General features: G+C 48.3%; 2 protein-coding genes across 5 annotated transcripts in view; both read right to left on the bottom strand.

The window, feature by feature from the left end:
* The window catches only part of Nckx30c (solute carrier family 24 member Nckx30C), a 52,028-nt gene extending 45,731 nt beyond the window's left edge, over positions 1 to 6,297 (bottom strand). For 3 of the 4 annotated variants that reach the window (XR_011800170.1, XR_011800169.1, XM_072006194.1), the window contains exon 1: positions 5,241 to 6,296. Coding sequence is in view for 2 of the 4 variants with exons in the window: in XM_072006194.1 (XP_071862295.1) it covers positions 5,241 to 6,146 (906 nt within the window). In the remaining 2 variants the exon portion in view is untranslated. Of the gene's footprint in view, positions 1 to 5,240 lie in introns of all 4 variants that reach the window. The other variant, XM_072006195.1, reaches the window with a different exon arrangement.
* A 75-nt stretch (positions 6,298 to 6,372) lies between these two features.
* LOC139988604 (uncharacterized) overlaps positions 6,373 to 18,292 on the bottom strand; it is a 46,440-nt gene continuing 34,520 nt past the window's right edge. The window contains exon 3 of the mRNA XM_072006246.1: positions 6,373 to 8,817. Coding sequence (XP_071862347.1) covers positions 6,940 to 7,260 — 321 coding nt within the window. The 5' untranslated portion in view covers positions 7,261 to 8,817 and the 3' untranslated portion in view covers positions 6,373 to 6,939. The remainder of the gene's footprint in view (positions 8,818 to 18,292) is intronic.

The following is an 18,292-nucleotide window of genomic DNA, read 5'->3' on the forward strand; positions in this document are numbered from 1 at the left end:
GAAGTCTTTGATACAGACACTAATACCTGGAAAGTTGACCCGGATTCTTTTGGTCGTTCCGTATAATCGATGTAACCGATCGGAAGTTCCTCGTCTAACCGTAATAACTTCAACGAATCGAACGATAAATCAAAGTAAACTGAGTCGTTACCGCGAATCATCGTTCGATTCGATTCGGCCCGCGACCATCGTGCGACCTTCGACGTTTACGAAAGTTGCCGAGCGATCGAAAACAAACCGACGACTGCGATTTCCCTGTTCAACGGTGAAACAGAGGCGCGTAAATATTTTTCTTTTTTTTTTTCTCGCGACCTCACCTCTCGTCTGCGTCTCCTCCTGTGCCTGTGCTTTTTCGTCGACCTGTTTGCTTTTATGAAAACAAGCGGACGTGTCGCGACAATTCGGTACGCCAATTTTCGATACGCGTCGGCTCGATTATCGCAAGCTGCTATCGATCGATCGTCGTACGCGTTTCCGCGTAGAATCGTCTCTGCGAGTAGAGAAAAACGGCACCGAAAGACGTCACGTTTTGTTTTCTCTTTTTTTTTTGGAAAGCGCGGAAATGTCACTGGTCAAGGTAGCGGAACGAATTTTCCAACCGCGAATCGATATTTCAACAAAAGAATGTCGGCCGCGCATTATCGTTAACCGACGAAAATGCCTTTCTCTCGGATGAAAAACAAGCGACGCTAGTTTGAAACAATTTTTTCCTTTTCCGAGCACCGTTTCCGAACAATCGTCTACCAACGTAACTGGATGCGCGGTTCCGTTCGATTGTTCGCCAAGACTTTTATTTCAATCATTTTATTTACCACCTTGATCCGTCGAGGGGAGAAAACAATCGACGAAGAAGACCGTTCTCGTAATTGCGGCCGAGTAATTGTGTACGGTACAAAGCGAAACAAACCATAATTCGAACGGCGTCACTTCCGTAGGAAATCCAATCAAAAGTTACGCTTAATTCCAAGAGGTAGGCATCCCTAATTGGAAGGTAAATGAAACTTCCAACTCGTTCGCCCGGTGTGGACAGGGTACCGCGACCGTAAACGTTAATCCCTCGTGTCGAAGTACGATCGTTTCACGTGAAACTTTGTCCCCGAAAGAACCGTTTACTCGATAGAAACGGGTCGTTCGCGTTAATAGAAAAATCAAGCAATCGGGAGAAAACGAACGATATTATGTGTCCTGTGAAGGAAACAGCCGATCGAGACGCGAATGGTAGCCGATATAACGTCAGGAACAGGCTCTCCCGATTGATCGTAAACTCGTTTATCTCGAGAAAATTCTTTCCTTCATCGGGGACGATCGCAATTTCGTAGACGAATCGGCGACTTGTGTTCCCGGCGCGAAACTTTTTACTTCCGAATTCTCCCTCGTCGAGAAACTTTCGAAATTTTCTTTCCCAGGCAAAGTTATCCTCGTCAGGAATAGTATTTCTTCCTTTCGTGGAAAGATTCGTACGCGCCGCGTTACACTTCGGACGAATCGAGGATTACGAGAGATGCTACTACCGTGCAATTTGCTGCGCGCCATTTCGCGTACCATAGGCCGCGCCTCGCATTTTACTCTCACGATGGAAATCTCCGCTCCTCCTGTTCGACGCGATGTACGCGACAATCTCGGGTATCCCTTCGACGTTTTTCAGATTGAAATCGACGAGACTGGTTCCGCGTCACCTCACACTAACGTACGAACAGACCCGCGATCGCTACGATTTCTCTGTCGACGTCGTAGATCAAACGCTTCTCCCTTTGATGGAACGACGGTACCAAACATCGTGGTAAACGCTCAAGACTCTACGTGGTTCTTTGAACGCACGAATTCGCGTGTCCCCGGCGAGTAAACGTTGTCAGCCGGACAACGAGAGGCCAGACCGTCGGCTAATCATATTATTAGCATCGGTCTGTTTACCGGTCGCTGTCGAAACACTTTAGGTCGGTTCGGTCAATCGGGTTTTGTAGGCAGATTGCTAGCAACTCGAGCGTGCATTTGATCAGCGTACGTACGTTTTATATAACGCAAAGAGAAGGAAGGTGGAGCGTGCACGAGCTCGGCCGTCAGTGGTTGTATATGGTCGTGGCGAGGTTAAGCGTGGAAGGGCCTCTGTCGAATCGATTCGACGATGGGTGGAGGGCCTCAGCACACTGCAATGCCGTAACTTCCCCGAGAAGGAAGATTTCGCGAGGGCAGAAGCACCCGGCGTCCACAGCCGGCAAACAATGGAAATAGGATGGACGAGAAGGATGACGAGAGGAAGTACCGATCAGCTTCGGTTAAACCGCTGCCGAGTCTTTCTTCTTACAGACTTTTCCGATCGCCTGTCGTTCGAGGAAATTCATCGCGAGGACGACGATTTAAAATTCCTCGCGAGCCCCTAGCCTTCGCTGTCGAGAGGACTCGTGCGTTAATTAAACCTTTAATCTCTCGATTGCCTCCTCGAACCGCGGCTTCCTCGTCCCGATACGATTTTTGCCTCTCGTTGCCTCGGATGATGTCGGGGCTAAACTTTGCGTGTCTCTCGAAGCAAGATTCCGCGTATTATTTATCCAGTGCTGAACGTTTCATGCGAATTCTCGGTAGTTTGAATAGCAAATCGATCGAATAATACTTGGTGAAATTTTCGATACGCAAGGTGCACGCTACAGCGTATTGGCAGTCGATTATTCCAGGAAATATGTATATAGAAATAAAGATGAACGCGTGACAATTTTCGCGATGGTATTAAATCCAACGTGAAAATCGGCGAGAGAAGGTAAATTCCGATCGGTGGTTCTATCACTGTACAATTATGCAGTCATTAACGCATCGGGTTTCCGTTTTCAGCAATCACTAATCAATGTCAATAAGAGAATTGTATTTCACACTCTCGATATCGTGTCTGATCGACAGCGGAGTTTCGCTATTCTACGATATCAACGACACAGAGAATCGCGGTGCGAGAGAGAAAGTGGCCGAACACGAGATTCGCGCGATAGAAACACCGGCTGCGGGCAAAGACAAGACGAAGTACGCGTCAGCGTATATGTTAGTTAGCTTATGCGTATAATGTATTTCTATATCGATATACAAGATGGAAGAAATAACGGCGAAACGATCCGATATAAACCGGTGAAATCATGACTAGCTGATTAAAAGCGAGTGGAGAGTTTACGGCCCTGTCTCACGACAGCGAATCGTTCGCTTTTGCACACCGCTGCTACAGCGATTGCCCCGCCGTTTTATCTAGCACGATCTTGATAACGTAATTAACGTTGTCACAGTCCACGCACACGATCCATCTTCCAGCCGCGTGACAAGCGAATTTTCACACACGATTCTCGGATCGTGTACGGTGAGTGGAAAGTCGCTATGAAAATTCAATCATCGGGACGAAATATTACGCAACCTTTTCCCATTACAACTCGCGATTCGTCTTTTCGCGTTTCAGTCTGCGCGAGACGATAATAACAGCGACACCGATCGCACGATCGTCGTTTTTCTAGCTCGTAATTGCCCGACGATCTTCCGCATCCATAGACGATCATCGGGTTGCGAAACAAGGACCATGAAGATTCCAGCACGGTCAAATATATGTGCCGCTATCCCAATTCTCAGACAATGTGTGCCGCGTTCCGATCGTTGAATACCGAGAGGAAGCGCGAGGAGACGAAAGACAAAGTTGCGCGATCAGCGGGATACGGTGAGTATAGGCTGTGCACATAGTGGGAATCGTTCGAGCACACCGAAGCGATCGATTTCGAACAGACAATAGAAAAATGTTTTTCGTATCACCCGCGGCATTTTCACGAAGGAAATGCCGAACACTGTGAAGCGTGTCCTCTCGATAATCAATTTTCTGCTGATTTGTCCGGAGTTTGAAATCGATCGAGTTTGTTAGCAGTAGGGAATCGATAGGTGATCGGCGGTTGTTAAAAGGTTCGATCGATAAATCAAAATTCCACCTTTGGCGAAGGTAAATTACTCGGTCGCGGAGAATTCAATTCGACCGATTGATTTATTCGAGTTTACATCGCGCTTGATCGGGCCCATAAATTCCATCCGGCGTTCGCCATCCAAGTTCGCGTCGAAGCGTTCTTTGCCGTACGTGTGACGCGCGTGATCGAGCGTGCATCGTCTAGGATACGACAACGAAGCGAATAACTGGCGGAAGTTTAATCGGACGTAGGTAGTCACGGCCGTGGAAAGAATCGATCGCGATCGAAACGCGTAATCGTTTATTATGCATAGCGGTCGATCGATCGTCGTCCGACAGAATCTTAACAGGCGCGAAACGTTCCGAAAGATGTGGAAGAAACGAGATCGACGTTGTTTTCGGTTCGTTGCTTCGCCACTCGTATCCGAAGCCGCGTTTCTCTAATTTCGAACTGGATACGCGTGGCAAAGTGTATTAATTAAGCGCGTCGTTGGACGGGACGCGCGTAATTGGGACATCTTTGGCGCATCGGAATTTTTCGCTTGAATTTCTTCGACGAGATCGACCTTGCGCAAAGTGCGGATGATAGGAAAAGCAACGCGCGATGATTCAAAGTCAAGCATTTTCGTCGTACCGAATTTCTTCGTTCACCTGGTTCTCGAAACGAGAGATTTTCGAGGCCGTAGGTTCTCTTTTCCTATCGGAAATACTAGCAGAGCATCGAATAGAACGAATCGATGAGACGAACGACGTTCGAGCGAGAGATAAAGCGAACCGTTTGAAAATCCTATTCTATTATCTAAAGTACACAGAGTATACGTTCCGTGATACGAAGGAGGATCGGTGCGATCAAAAGCAATCGAGAGATGCGAGAAGAATAGGAGAGAAAAAGCGAAAGATAGGGGAGGAAGTAGGATAATAATCGGTAACATGGCCAATGTCGCGACCCCGATGCTCGATCAGGCCGATCATCTGCGACGAGGGGAAGGAAAAGAAAAAAAACGCGGCCGATAAGAGGGCGAACGTGGTAATGTCCGTAAACGGGACAAAACACCGCCCACGAGTAGCCGTGCGAGTAGGTAAAGTCACGCGACTTTGTTCTAAGGACGGAACGGTGTGGCAGCGAGTAGCGCGATTAAACGGTCGTAGAACGTAGAGAACGTAGGTCGTAGATCGATTCGAAGTAATGGAGAAAAATTATGGAAAACACGTAAAGAAGATGGATGACTAGGAGAGAGGATCGGTCTGGGAGTTCTGGTTCGAAAGAGCGTGTATCGCGTTCGTTTCAGTGTGCATACCGCGTTTGCGTTAGAAACAGTGTACATACCGAGGGCATCAGCTGATCGGTAGACCTCACCCGGGTCACCTTGTTCCTGTAGATCACTCTCTTGACCAGCTTTTCCATCGGTTGGTTCCACTTCATGAAGCTCACGTAAGCCAAGTAGAATCCAAAGAGTACAAGGGCCTCGTACCAGTAAATATAATTATCACGGAAGAAATAGATCAGGGTGAGCAGACTGGCGCTATAAAAGGTGCAGTCGCGAAATAGAGGCCACCATGTGAGGGAGAGCACGGTACGCGAGAATATAGCGCACATGCCGATCACGAAGAGAATATTGAAGACGGCCGAACCGACGATGGTGCCGATACCGACGTCGTCGAACGACACGAACACGCCGATTATCGATGTGAAGAGTTCCGGGGCCGAACCGCCGGCCGCCATGAAGGTAGCACCTGCAACGTCGTCGGCGATCTCCAGTTTCTCGATAATCACGTCCAAAGACGGCACGAAGAACTCGTCGCAAACGATCGCCAACGCGACAAACATGTACACCACACCGACTACGTGAAGTATCACGGCACCGCGTCGCCGTTGATGGACGGTGAAAAGATCTTCGGGAAACAGAGGCGCCTTCTCCTCGGTCATGTTACCGCCGACCTTCTTATGATGGTGATGATGGATGGTACTGTTGTATCCGTCCTCCGCGTGTACATCAAACTCATCGTAGTTGCCATTCGTTAAGACGGTACCATTCACCGTGTGCACGTAGAAGGGCGTAGTTGTCGTGCTGGTGCTCGTCTGCAGAATGATCGGATTGTTCGGTGCTGGCCTGTGTCCCTCGGTTGGCGCGGGACCGATCGCTAGGGTCAGTAGAACCGAGGCCAGTACCGCAACCGCGAATCGGCGCCTCCTTCTCCAACATGTACGTCGATCGCCGCCTGTCACGATCATCGTCGTCGGTGGTGTTGCTGGTGCTGATATCTTGCACCCTCGAGGACGTTCGCCGTCGTTAGCGAGTCCACCGTCCTCCTCCTCCTTCTCCTCCTTCGTCTTCTTCTTCTCCGTCCACCTCCTCCTCCTCTCCTCCGTCCTCCACCACCTCTCTGGCCTCCGCCGCCGCCTCCTCCACCACCACCACCACCTCCTCCGCCGGCACCACCTCCACCTCCTCCACCACCTTCTTCTGCGTGTCGTATCGTGTCGCGGCGCGGAGGGTGTACGCCAGCAGAGGTACCCTACTAAGGCTGGGTCATGTTGAAACACCGAGGAGCTGCTCTCGCATGCTCCTCCACCTTCGATGGCTCCCTCCGACGAGTGGACCTACCTTTTACTTTTCCTTTTTCCTCTTTGTTATTCCACCTTTCCCTTGTTTTCTCTACCACAGGTAGAACCGACGCTCCGTCTTTCCTTTCTTCGCTTCTTCGTTGCTTTCTTCTCTGTACGTTCTTCCGTTGCTTCCACGAGAAACGCTTCTCAGCTTCTCTTCCTGTTTGTCTTCGCGCAGTCTCTGTTTCCGTTCTCTTCCTTTCGCTCTTCTTCTCTTTTCCCCTCGTCTCTTTCCTCCTTATTTACGTAGAACAGAGACACGTTCGTCGTGCGTTTCGCAAACTATGACACTGGTTAACGTCCACGACGCACATGACATAATAACGAAGAAACGTTCGCGACGCGTTCCACGAATTCTAATAAACTCTATCGGTATGACTAACGTAGATACTGTCGTTTACGCGAAGAGTCACACTCTCTAGCCTTCGACGCGAACGATGTCACCGGATATTTCCTGTCTCTCCTTCTCCTCCTCTTCTTCCTGCTTCCCGGCGGCGTTGACGCCGTCACTATCTTCGTCGTCGCCGTCGTTGCCGTCACTATCTTCGTCCTCGTCGTCGTTGTTACCACCGCCGTCGTCGCCGTCGTCGTCGTCGTCGTCGTCGTCGTCGCCGTCGTCGTCGCCGTCGCCGTCGTCGTCGTCGCCGTCGTCGTCGTCGTCGTCGTCGTCGTCGCCGCCGTCGTCGTCGTCGTCGTCGTCGTCGCCGTCGTGGTCGCTAGGATGCGGTAGATGGTGCATATAACTCTGGATGGATATACAGGAGCAGCAGAACGGCGCCCCCGCCGCGATGCCCGCTCGCTGCACACTGGAACAACCCTGTTCCGTTCCGTTCCTCTCTCTCTCTCTCGACTTCCTCCCTGCCCCCTTCCCACCTTTACCACCGCCTTGCTACGTAACCCTCTTTATCCCGCCCTCCGCTGCTATCGGCTCTCTCTTCACCCCTCTCCTATACCCGTCTCCTTTTCGCTTTACGCTGTCCCTCGAACCGTATCTCTTTCCCTCTCGTTTCTTCCTTCGCGTTTCCACGACGTGGTTGCTCGCATCAGCTTCTTCCATCTCCTTCATCGACATTGGACATCCTCCATCCTTCTCGCCACCCTCCGACCGCTCTCTTTCCTCGTCGTTCCGATCTCCGTCCCTCTCTGTTTTTCGCCCTGTCGTCGTGCCTCTTCGCTTTCGACCAGAGCACACCGAATCGTATCTTCTCTCTCGTTCTACATCCTATACCCCACCCTGTGCCAGTCTCGTTTCCACCAACGTAGCGTATCCCGCTTCTACTTCGGCGACGGTACCCCTCGTTCTTCTCCTTTGCACGCGTTCCCATCGTCCTCTTTCTCTACTTCTTCTGTCTCTTTCGTCGCTGCTTTTCGGCTGCTCGTTCCTTTCTCTTCCACCCTCTCTCCTTTCTCCGCGGACAGCGGCACCAGCCACCCCCTGATATTCGCCGTTGCACTCGCCGCTACCCTACACCCTGCTTTCCTCTTCGTTGCTCTCGAAATTCCTCCCCATCCGCGGCACGCGCTGGTGGTAGATCGTAGAGGTGGGAGACTGCGCACGTGTAAGCTCGAGTAACGTACGTGTACGTTGGTCGGTAAAACGTGTAGGTGTGCGCGAGCGCAACCCTCGCTGGGCCTCCCGCTCGATATCGGAGAGTCGACTCTACGACTACTCTACGAATCCACATATACCGGGTGTCGGCTCGGTCACTCTGCTCGCAAACGTGTTTTCCTTGCACCTGACTCGATGGCCCACTCCCTACTTCCAGTCACGGCTCTGGCAACGGGTAGCTAGCTAATCGCGAGAACCCGACGTTCCATCGGCTGCAAGGAATCTCGTTGATGAATTACAGTGTGGTGAAACGACGCGCGTATCGCCACTCGGAGAAATCGTTGACCGTATTTCTGTATCAGAGCCGATCAAAGCCAGCTGTTGAAATTTCAAGCGATAAACCATTTTCCAAAGCGTATTCACCTTTAACGGCGATTGTAGGTCGAAGCGAAGGGAATGGAAGTAGGCCGAGGGTTCGGAACGTTCCGCGAAAGAATCGTTCCCACGGAACCTGTATGTTTTCTAAACAGGACAGCGTTCAACCTTCATCCGTGCGATGCTGTCGTAACGGTACGAGCAAAGCGACGTCTAATGTCCAAACTTTGCACGATACATCGAGCATCGGGTCTATCGAGCGATTTCGCGTCAAAGATCTGTTGTACTTGCGAGCGAAAGACGTCCGAGATCTATTTTTCGTAGCAACTTTGTAACATCGCCCATCGATGTTCGTAATAAACGGGAAGATATCTGGAAATGTAAAATACGTCCGTTAAACTGTAAACAATGAGCCTGTCGCGTGATAATTGCCAGTCACCACGGTTGCTATTATGCGCGTTCGCATCGAGTGGCTTAACGTATGTAATTCGACGAGTTCCTCAACGACGACGAGTTTCAACGTAAAGTTTGGAATCGGAGAAATTGTTGGAAATACAGCATGCCGGTCACATTTCCTCGTCAGCCTTACCGAAATGAAATCACGTCTAGTACATTCTTCTTCTGGTTTCTCGTTATCTTCAAAACCGACTAAAAAAGGAGGACTATGCAGGGTAGCGGGATATCTTGATCGACGTATGGTTCGTGGTCGAAGGATAATAGAAAATTCGTAACTAGCACGCACGGAGTAATCTTATGGTTGTGTTTGCAATTTCTTAGACACTCGACTCGCGGCCCTTTTCCTTAATCTCGTCGCGAAAAAAGAATCAAGAGAAAATGAGAGGGTACGCGCGACCACTGCTTGATGCAAAGCTAGTGACGAAGCACGTGCGACTATGTACCGTGATGCGCAAATTGTTCGCTTGCTTCCTTTCTGTGGCCGACGTAGCTTCGCCGGTTTGATGTCCTTCTTAAAAGCCAGCTCGTTATCTCCCAGAGGTCGTTACAATTATCAGCGGGTGACGAGTAACACCGCGACCGGAGACTTTCGCCTCGTTTCACCTTTCCGCGACTTCCGCTTTTGCTGCTAGCCGACACGCGAGAGAAAATTCTCCGACAAAAAGCTGTGCTGCTCGATTTTAAACGAAATCCGCTCGCTGCGGACGACGACGTGCTCTTCTTAGCTTCGCGGCCTCCGCATTTTGACGATAATTTAGCGAAATCTCGCTTTACCTTCCACGGTTATCGCCTGTTCCGCGTCAAGTATCAACGTCTTGTTCTCGCGTTAAATAAAAAGTTTCTTCGCGGATCGATAAATACGATCGAGCGTCGTGAACAATTTTTAGTATTCGAGAAAACGGATGGTTTAAAGGTGGCTGCGATCTTGTCAGCTCCAAAAACGATAGGACGAACCGGAAGACAAGCGAACGATTACAGGCCGTGGAAAAAATGTATCCGCTCAATTTTCCAGTTCAATGGAGTAAAAGTCTGAAACCGAGCCACCGGTGCTTTTGTGCCAGACATCTGGCTACACGGAAATACGTCGCCTCTAATACGATAGCATCGATTCAGACCGACTTAGAGACATTCTTCAAATGCATTAACATAACATGAATTTTCGTTATCGTACTCGATATACGGCGTCGTTACGTCATACAGTGGCAGGACGAACGGAATAGAAGAGAGAAGGGGCAGAGGGGCAGAAAGAGAGAGAACCAGGTCTTAAAATATTACATCGAGATTGAAGGGAGAAAGCACTCTTGTCGGAAAATAACGAGCAGATAATGACGGCCGACAGAATGCGGGAAATTATTACAGTTAAGTGTATCATTCTGCCGGCTTCGTGTAATTATTATGCTAGCCACCGCGTCGAGATTCATCGGGCAAGTGCCATAGAAGTAAGGACATTTGTTCACCGGCACTTTAGTCGCGAAGCCGGAATACGCGTATCGCGTTTATTCCTCGTTGCCGATTCAAAAGTTTCACGCTTTTTTCTCTTTGCTTAAAGGGGCGGAGGATGGCGATGTCTGCTTTCGTGTGAGCGTTGACCACGAGTCGGTCGGCTTTAGCATTTCGCTAGGTCTATCCTCCGATATCGACCACCGAAGAAACGGACGCTCGTCAAGTTCGTCAGCTGGTGACGAGCGGAAACTCGGCTATCGCGAAATTCTTTCTCGCGAGATCGCACGAATCCTCGCTGTGTCCCGTGACAAGAATAGTCGATCGACCTGCCTCTCTCTCTCACGATCGTTTAATCTACTGTCGATCGGAGATAATGGCAATTACCGGAACACAGGTAGAAAAATAGAAAAACGAGAAGTCGGTGATCCAATTACGGAACGCATCGGAGACAGGTTCCCCGGGCTTGTCGTCGATGAGAGGGAACTCGTGTATAGGGTGTACACGGAATGTGTACAAAGGACCAGCTGGTATCCACAGATTAGATATATACGCTACACTACCCTCGAAAGTTTCGACGTCTCTCCGGTCGAAAGGTGGAACCACCCCCATTATCGAACGTCCTGCTACGAACAGCAGTGTCGCCGCCGATTTATCCCCACGCTGCACGCGGCCTCCGAGGAGTTTCGAAACGCCTCTCCCACCGACGAATTCCAAAGAATATTCACCGGAGGGTTCGTCGTTTGCATCGTGCGTCGACTACGTCGCGAGTACGGTCTCGCGCTTTGCTTCTTATTCCCCGAGTCCAGGACGATCGGTCATCCTTGATTACGTAATGCAGCGTCCTAGAAAAGCCGGGAGACCGTCGTGCGACCGATAACAAACGCTGACCCAAATACGTTCCCGCCAAACTACCGTAAATCGTGCTACCACGATCTAAGGTAGCAGCCAACTTCGTTCTACCCATCCCGCTAGCTCTTCTTAACATTTTTCACCGATTCCTTCTTCCTTTTTTGTCTTCCTATCATACCCCTTCCGTTCCCTTTCTAACTCTGTCTCGGTGTTGCTGTCTCTGCCGCGCTCTTTCCATCAACCTAGCGTTTTCCCCTCTTCGGTCGAAACGAAACGATCCCTTTTGTTGCCGCAGGAAGAAAGGGAGGAAGAGAAGGGAAAAAAGAAGCACAACGTATTGGCCTTGCGCGGCTGTACGCGCGATTAGTCGAATTTTTCAGTTCCAGATACAAGCTTCCAGGCACATAGCGCTGGCTCTGTTCCGAGTTTTTAGCGGCGTGTACACGATTCTGTGTGCACTCGCGTTCAGCACAGACACGCTCGTGTCTACACACGTGTAACGCAGAGAGGATGCGTTCGTGTGCAACCGAGGAGAAGTAGTGTGCGAGTGACGTGGCGCGGGCGCATCGACTTGGACGAGCTGAGCGCACGCGCCTCCAAATCGTCGCACGGAACATCCTCTCTTTCGTGGTCACACACGTCTCTCTGGTCACTGGCTGTACCGTTGGTCTGCACGAGCCGCGAGCTCGATCGCACCCTTAGCCAAACCAGCTTGAAGGGATGCCAGTTGAATCGTCGCCTATGTCCACGCGTATGCAACACGTTACCTGTCCGCGAATAACATCGTACGCGAAGCTCTGCTGAACCGCGACGAGACCGATAATTTCAAACGTTTCGGTTTATAATTCGCGGGCAATTAGTTGCATTTGGTTTAATTACGAGTCGACTTTAAATTTAACATCTTTTACGTCGCAAGTTGCGTAAATATTTCGAACGAATTACGTTTTTGTAGTACGATGAAATATCTATTTTACGTGAATATCTCTAAACGAGAAAAACGGATTATCGACACTGATTGTGAGTCGATGTGCCTGTCCGCGTGCACACACTCGCACGCGCGAGTTTTACGTGGGCGTAAAATTGGCCCAGAGGCACGCATGCGTCCGTGCTGCACCATAAACGTTTCTCCATTCGATTTTTGTCGAACAGCTTCCAGTTTTTGATTATAGACGGAACAAATGCGAGTAAGAGGCATGTTCGCGTTGTTCGATTACTCGCATATTTCGTTCTGCCTAAACGCAGAGTATGCCTCGAATCATCTTCGTGTACTGCCGCAAACGACGATCGTGAATCAACGCAACATGATTTATGAAAAAGCTAAATATCTGCGATAAGCGGTTATATCCGCGTAATTTTCCCTTTGTCCGTCGATCGTTATCGTGTGCTAATGGAGTTCTATTTGCGGCAAAGATGTCGTGAAACACGCTCGACCATTCGACATCTATCTTTCTCTTAACGCATGCGACCTAGTCGCAAGATAATTTTCTCGTATTTTGCACGATAACACGTAGACGCATTTTGGTTTTACATGTTCCGAGTTGCGGTGCATCGTAAAAGTTATCTGCTAATTGCGAATCGACCTTTCCCTCCTTTAAGAATAGTCGTAATACGCGCAACTACCGATATAAGATGTACTTTTGGCTCTGTTGAAGATACGCGCATGTTAAACCTGCCAGATTATGGGACTCGGTGTTACGTTTCCTACTTAATCACGGAGCCAGTAATTAACTATGATTTCTAGAATGAAACATATATCGCAAATACAACTCTAGAATATCGTAGCATTATCCGAATAGCGTAGTAACGTTCTACTTTGAAATCGCGAGGAGTTAACAAGTTAACTTTCACTTGTATCTCTGAATACTTTAACGTAATAAAAAATGTAACAAGTTACCGTTATTAATAACATAATTGATATATGGGACTGCGTCTGGCGTTCTGAAATACCGGCCTCGAGAAAAATCAAAGAGTCTCCCACGCCCTCTGCGATTTGCAACGACGAATATAAAAATGATATCATCGAACGATATCATCGAGATCATTAAAGCACGTTAAATCATTGTCGGCATTCGTTGTACCTCGTCGGTGTATGTATACGTGTACGTACGTATATCCTACAGAGCATCGATCGTGTTCGAAAAGGACGAAACGAATGCCGAGCTTTCCATCGAACGGTAACTACGCAGCTGAAAGTGAAGCGAGTTATCAGTCGACGTTGAACGATACCACAGACGATACCGTTGTCTCGGGACATTCGGTGTAGATACACTGGGTTTGCCAGCGGTCGTAAACGTGAAAATTGACGATGGCAAAGTGAAATACTCGTACGAATGTAAACCGACATAAACAAACGACAGTTTCGAATGTTTGTTTTCGTAACGACGAGGGAGAGACTATTTACGAGTTACTTTGCACAAAAGGCAACGTCTGAAAAATCAATAGATGGTAGTATTCGTTGACTGTCGAAGAGAGATGTTCGATCGGTGGTGCCACCTTCGATGCTCGTGTTTTAGATTAATTTAGATGATATTCGTAAAAACGGAACTCTATTAAAGAAGAGAAAATAGATGTAATACGATAATTATACGAACGTGACGGTAATGGGAAAAATCTCTTTCAATTACGAATTATTACAAATGACGTAGAATTGTGCCGAATGCAACGTTAAATAACGTAACTGGCAGGTAGGATTTATTTGAACGGTCCGAGAAAATATACAAAGGAGCGGAGAATGGAGTACGGAGTAACGAACTCGACGGACCCGACAAAACTCGCCAACGAGCGGCGGTTTATTAAGTTCGTCTTAATAAACCGCAATGGAGGTACACATAATTATGAAACTCTGGTTTCAGAACTAGCAGACTTCCCGTTAATTACCTGGTATTCGCAGACGCAACAGAAAACAGAATTTGTGGAGCTCGCGCGACAATTTCTGCCACGGAAGAAGATGGCGAAGATACGGAGGAAATGAAAGCGATGATAAAGATTTACGCTGCATTTTACGGGAATTAAGGGGACATAAGAGAAAGAGAAGACGAGGAACGAGTAAACCGAAATAAAGTTCGAACTGCTGCGAAGCTGATCCTCCGGTGAAGCTGCGGCGAGAAAACAGAAGAAGCAGGAGGGAGGAAGGGAGGAAGGGCGGATGGGAGAAAGCAGAGGCGTTTAAAAAGGGAGAAGATTGGTAGAAGGGAGCCAGGGAATTATGTGTATTCTCGGAATGATTCATAAATAGTTTATTTTCGTACCGGGTACCGGAGAATCGTTAGTTACGAGGCGAGGTTACCGTCTCCATGTGGCGCCGTACGTTTCTTCGTGTGCGCCATATGCGTGCAACGCGACCAGGAACTGCACCAACGCGGATCAATCCGATATCCAATATTATGCACCGTATTTTTTTCCGAAATCCCTCTGCATAAATATAGATATGGAGGAGAAAATAAAATATAAGCGAGCAGAGGCGTTGAACCGCGAGCAACGTTCGTTCACCGTTGATACTTTTAAAAGAATATATAGGGGGATGTATATGGGGAGGTATAGTAAGTTTCGCTGTTTGAAAGATCAAGATCGGCGGCTGCTTAGCTACCTTCCACAGGGAAGAACTTGAAAATTTCTTTAGAGTTTGTTATCCTTTTAAGGCAGCGAAATAGAAATGAAACGACGAAAGCCGAACGAATACGCGTTCGACTTATATCGTTGTTGTTGTTGTTGTTGTTGTTGGTGGTAGATAACCGTCGAATAATCAATACATGGTTAAACAAATCGTCGAGGATGAATGGTTGTCGAACAAGGCGCAAAGAGAGTAAAAAATAAAGCCGAAAGCCAGATTAACGCTACAAAACAGCGGCCAAGTAATAAATTTCGTTCATCGGCTGTGGAACAGACGATATCTTCCGTAATTCCACGCACATATTAAACGAACGGTTATATCGATAATCGTATTAGAGATATATTATGGTCTCGTTAACGACCGCTCTCAAGCGGATCGGATAATATTAACTGTTCTTCTTGCATTCCGGTTTGTCGATCGATTAATCATCCGGTTCGATTCTTCTCGAATTGCGATTAATTAATTACTTTGCATCGTCTGATCCGCGGTACGCGCATAGGCATTTGCGATCGGTGGAAAAATGCGAAACACTTGTTGCCTGCAAGTTCGAGGAGAGAAGTGGAATTTTTTAACGCGTCGAATTTTCAAAGGGGAAACTACTTGCTCGCTTCCCTTCCTCGGCCGTTCCCTCGAAAATCGAATAAGCAACGTTTTTACAGAGTGCCAGGCAGTCGAAGAATTTCAGCTGGCGCGTGGATCAACGCGCGACCAAAGAAACTGGAACGAGTGTAATTTGCATATTTTCCGAATGCACAAACAACTCGGTCAGGTGACACGTAGCGAAATTTTATATTTCAGCCGCGATAAAGGGCAAAGAGAGGTAAGAGAGGTTTGGTAGTAGGGACACGGACGATTTTCAGCTTCGTCGAAATTCCATGACGTTAAAATATTTAAAAGGCAACGTAAGTTTTCTAATTATACCCAAAGAAGGTTTACTCTTTCGTTGGTATAACCGGCCAGGGGACAGATTTACGCATACGAGAGGAGAATTTCCTCCTATTTTTTCCGTTGGTTCCGCGCGTGTACTTGCCGCCTGTAGTATTTTCCGGGCTACAATTATGCGCAATTTATGACGGTCAACAACGAAATAGTTTCAGAAAACGTTGCTCAAGGTCTTGAAATTACGACTGTACTAGCTTTAGTAAAATAGCGGCGGTAAACGGGTGGCCGAAGGGACGAAGGGGGTAGGAAGGAGCAAAAGAGATACGGAAAGAAAAGAACGAGGATACCGGTAGCGTACGAGCATTGTTCAATTTTACAGACTCGTGCCGCTGTTAACGAATCAAATAAAATAAAAAGCAGAAAAGTTGAAAGCAACACGGCCGTAGTTTTTCGATAAAACAAAGGCACAAGTACCCACCGACGAGAGAAAAATATTTTCAATTACGCGTTCTCTAATTATAACTAGTAAAAGCGACGATTGGAACGAAAGTAGTCGTTTCGAGTCAAGTATTCCTTCCGTAAATTTTTACCGATCCCAAGTTTTCTCTTTTTCTCTATCCTCGTCGAAGAAAAATTGAACACGAGACTTGATTAATGGCATATAAACGATAAAAAAAAAGAAAAGAGAAAAAACTTATCGTCTATTTCTCCCTGTCGGGGGCATTCTTTTTTTCCTTTGTCACGTTCTAAATAAATTAAGCGCGTTACGATAATCGATACGAAGCAGATCCGTTGTCTTAAACGCTAGTTACTAGTAACGCGTCGCATCGTATCTTATAATATCGTATCGTATCGTATCATTGTCATTGAATCGACGACGTGTCACGTAATACTGCAAACGCAGGTGTACGCGATACTCGTACTTCCGTATGCGGTTACGACTGTTCAAAACTAACGTACGAATCTACGCGTGAGGCAACAGTTTACTACTCTGCTACTAGCTCGCGGTTCGGTAACCAACTTCCGTTCCCGTTTTCTAACATAGACGCTCTCCTCGTGATTCTATCAAAATTATTAGCGAGAACTACTCGACAAATCTAGTCCTTGCTCTTCTCCTCTCGGCTTCTTCGAAACTCGAAGCACAAAACAGGGAGAATAAACGCAGCCAGCTGTAATCTCGGAATTATAACTTCTTTGCGGCCTCGTGATATCGCGATATTAAGAACCGCATAAAGTTTCGATCACACGGTACCACTCGAACAGCCACTTCTGGCGTCGGCTTTTCCCTCTTCGCCTCCCACTCTTTTCTTTTCATCGCGGCGAATGCTCGAGACGCGCAATAAACCAGACAGTAATTGAATCGGTCACACAAGAAACCCCTGGTGTCTAATTTTCTCAGCACAGCCAGCTAACTAAGGATCTTTCTTTCGTGAGAATACGCGTTTCAAAAGACGAACAAGCGTCTGGCGACTTGGCCGCATCTACGACAGGTTGAACGCGAACGTACATCGAAATTGCTCAACCTTTGCTCGTTCGACCGGAAACTTTCCGAGGAAGCGCGTAAAGATCAACGAAGAAAGAGAACGTTTCCTTTCGATATCAAAGGAAGCAACGATTGTCGACGCAGTTAGACGAACAATTAGCAATCGACACGAAACGGTGTGTGACGAATCGTGCACGCGTGCTCCCTTCCATCGTGCTCGAAATTTGTTTATCGACCCGTGCCTCCGCAAGGGTCGAACCCGCTCTCCATAGTTCGTGCGTCCGACCGGACTTCTCCAGACATTACTTTCCAACGCGCGGAGCCGAGGGTCGCGCTGCGAAACCGCGAAATATTTATAAACTCTTCCTTTCTTTGGACGTGAGGTCGACGTACAAACCGGTCGCAAGTGTCGGCGGTGCCGCACACGCGTACGTCCCACGCGGATATGTTTACGCCGGCATTAAAGTTGCCAAAAGACTCGGCTCGACGAACGGGGAATCGCATTAGCATCATCCTGGACCAAGTGTTTGCACTTGGAGACGTTGGAATCTTCGCGATCATTGCCGGTGCAACAAGAGAAAACCGACCGACGAGACGAAAGAAAAAGTAGCGGGCGTTCAGCCCGAGCAAAAAACATAGCGAGACACTCCTCGACGAAGTCCGCGCGCGAGCGTCCGCGCGTATTACTTCAAAGGTGCGGAACGCGCTCGATAATTTCTTCGATTCGAATGCAAGAGACCGCTTTCGGACAGATTGGTTTCGGGTGGAAATGGCAATGACGTTTAACAGGGTGAAATCGAACGTTGGTCGAAGGGTGGAAGTCACGTTGGAATTCGCAAGCGGAGCGTTGCGTTAAACGTAACTAGAATCGTATAAAATAGATAAAACGGGGCAACGAAAGAACCGTTGCGCCATGAAATAAGAAGAGTTCCGACAAGCTCGGCGTGGCGCGACGCGGCCGCGCCAAAGTCGTATCGCATCGCGGAACGTATTCCGTGTTCGGTGCATCGGTTTGTATTGCCTTGTTCGAGACGATGCATCCCCCGGGGCGAGTCAATTTCAGAATGAGAGAACGAAAATATCTGTTCTTCCGTATAGCAAGAAACTAGAAGGAGAAGCTCGGT

Source organism: Bombus fervidus, chromosome 6 (genome assembly GCF_041682495.2).
Source record: "Bombus fervidus isolate BK054 chromosome 6, iyBomFerv1, whole genome shotgun sequence".
Lineage (NCBI taxonomy): Eukaryota > Metazoa > Arthropoda > Insecta > Hymenoptera > Apidae > Bombus > Bombus fervidus.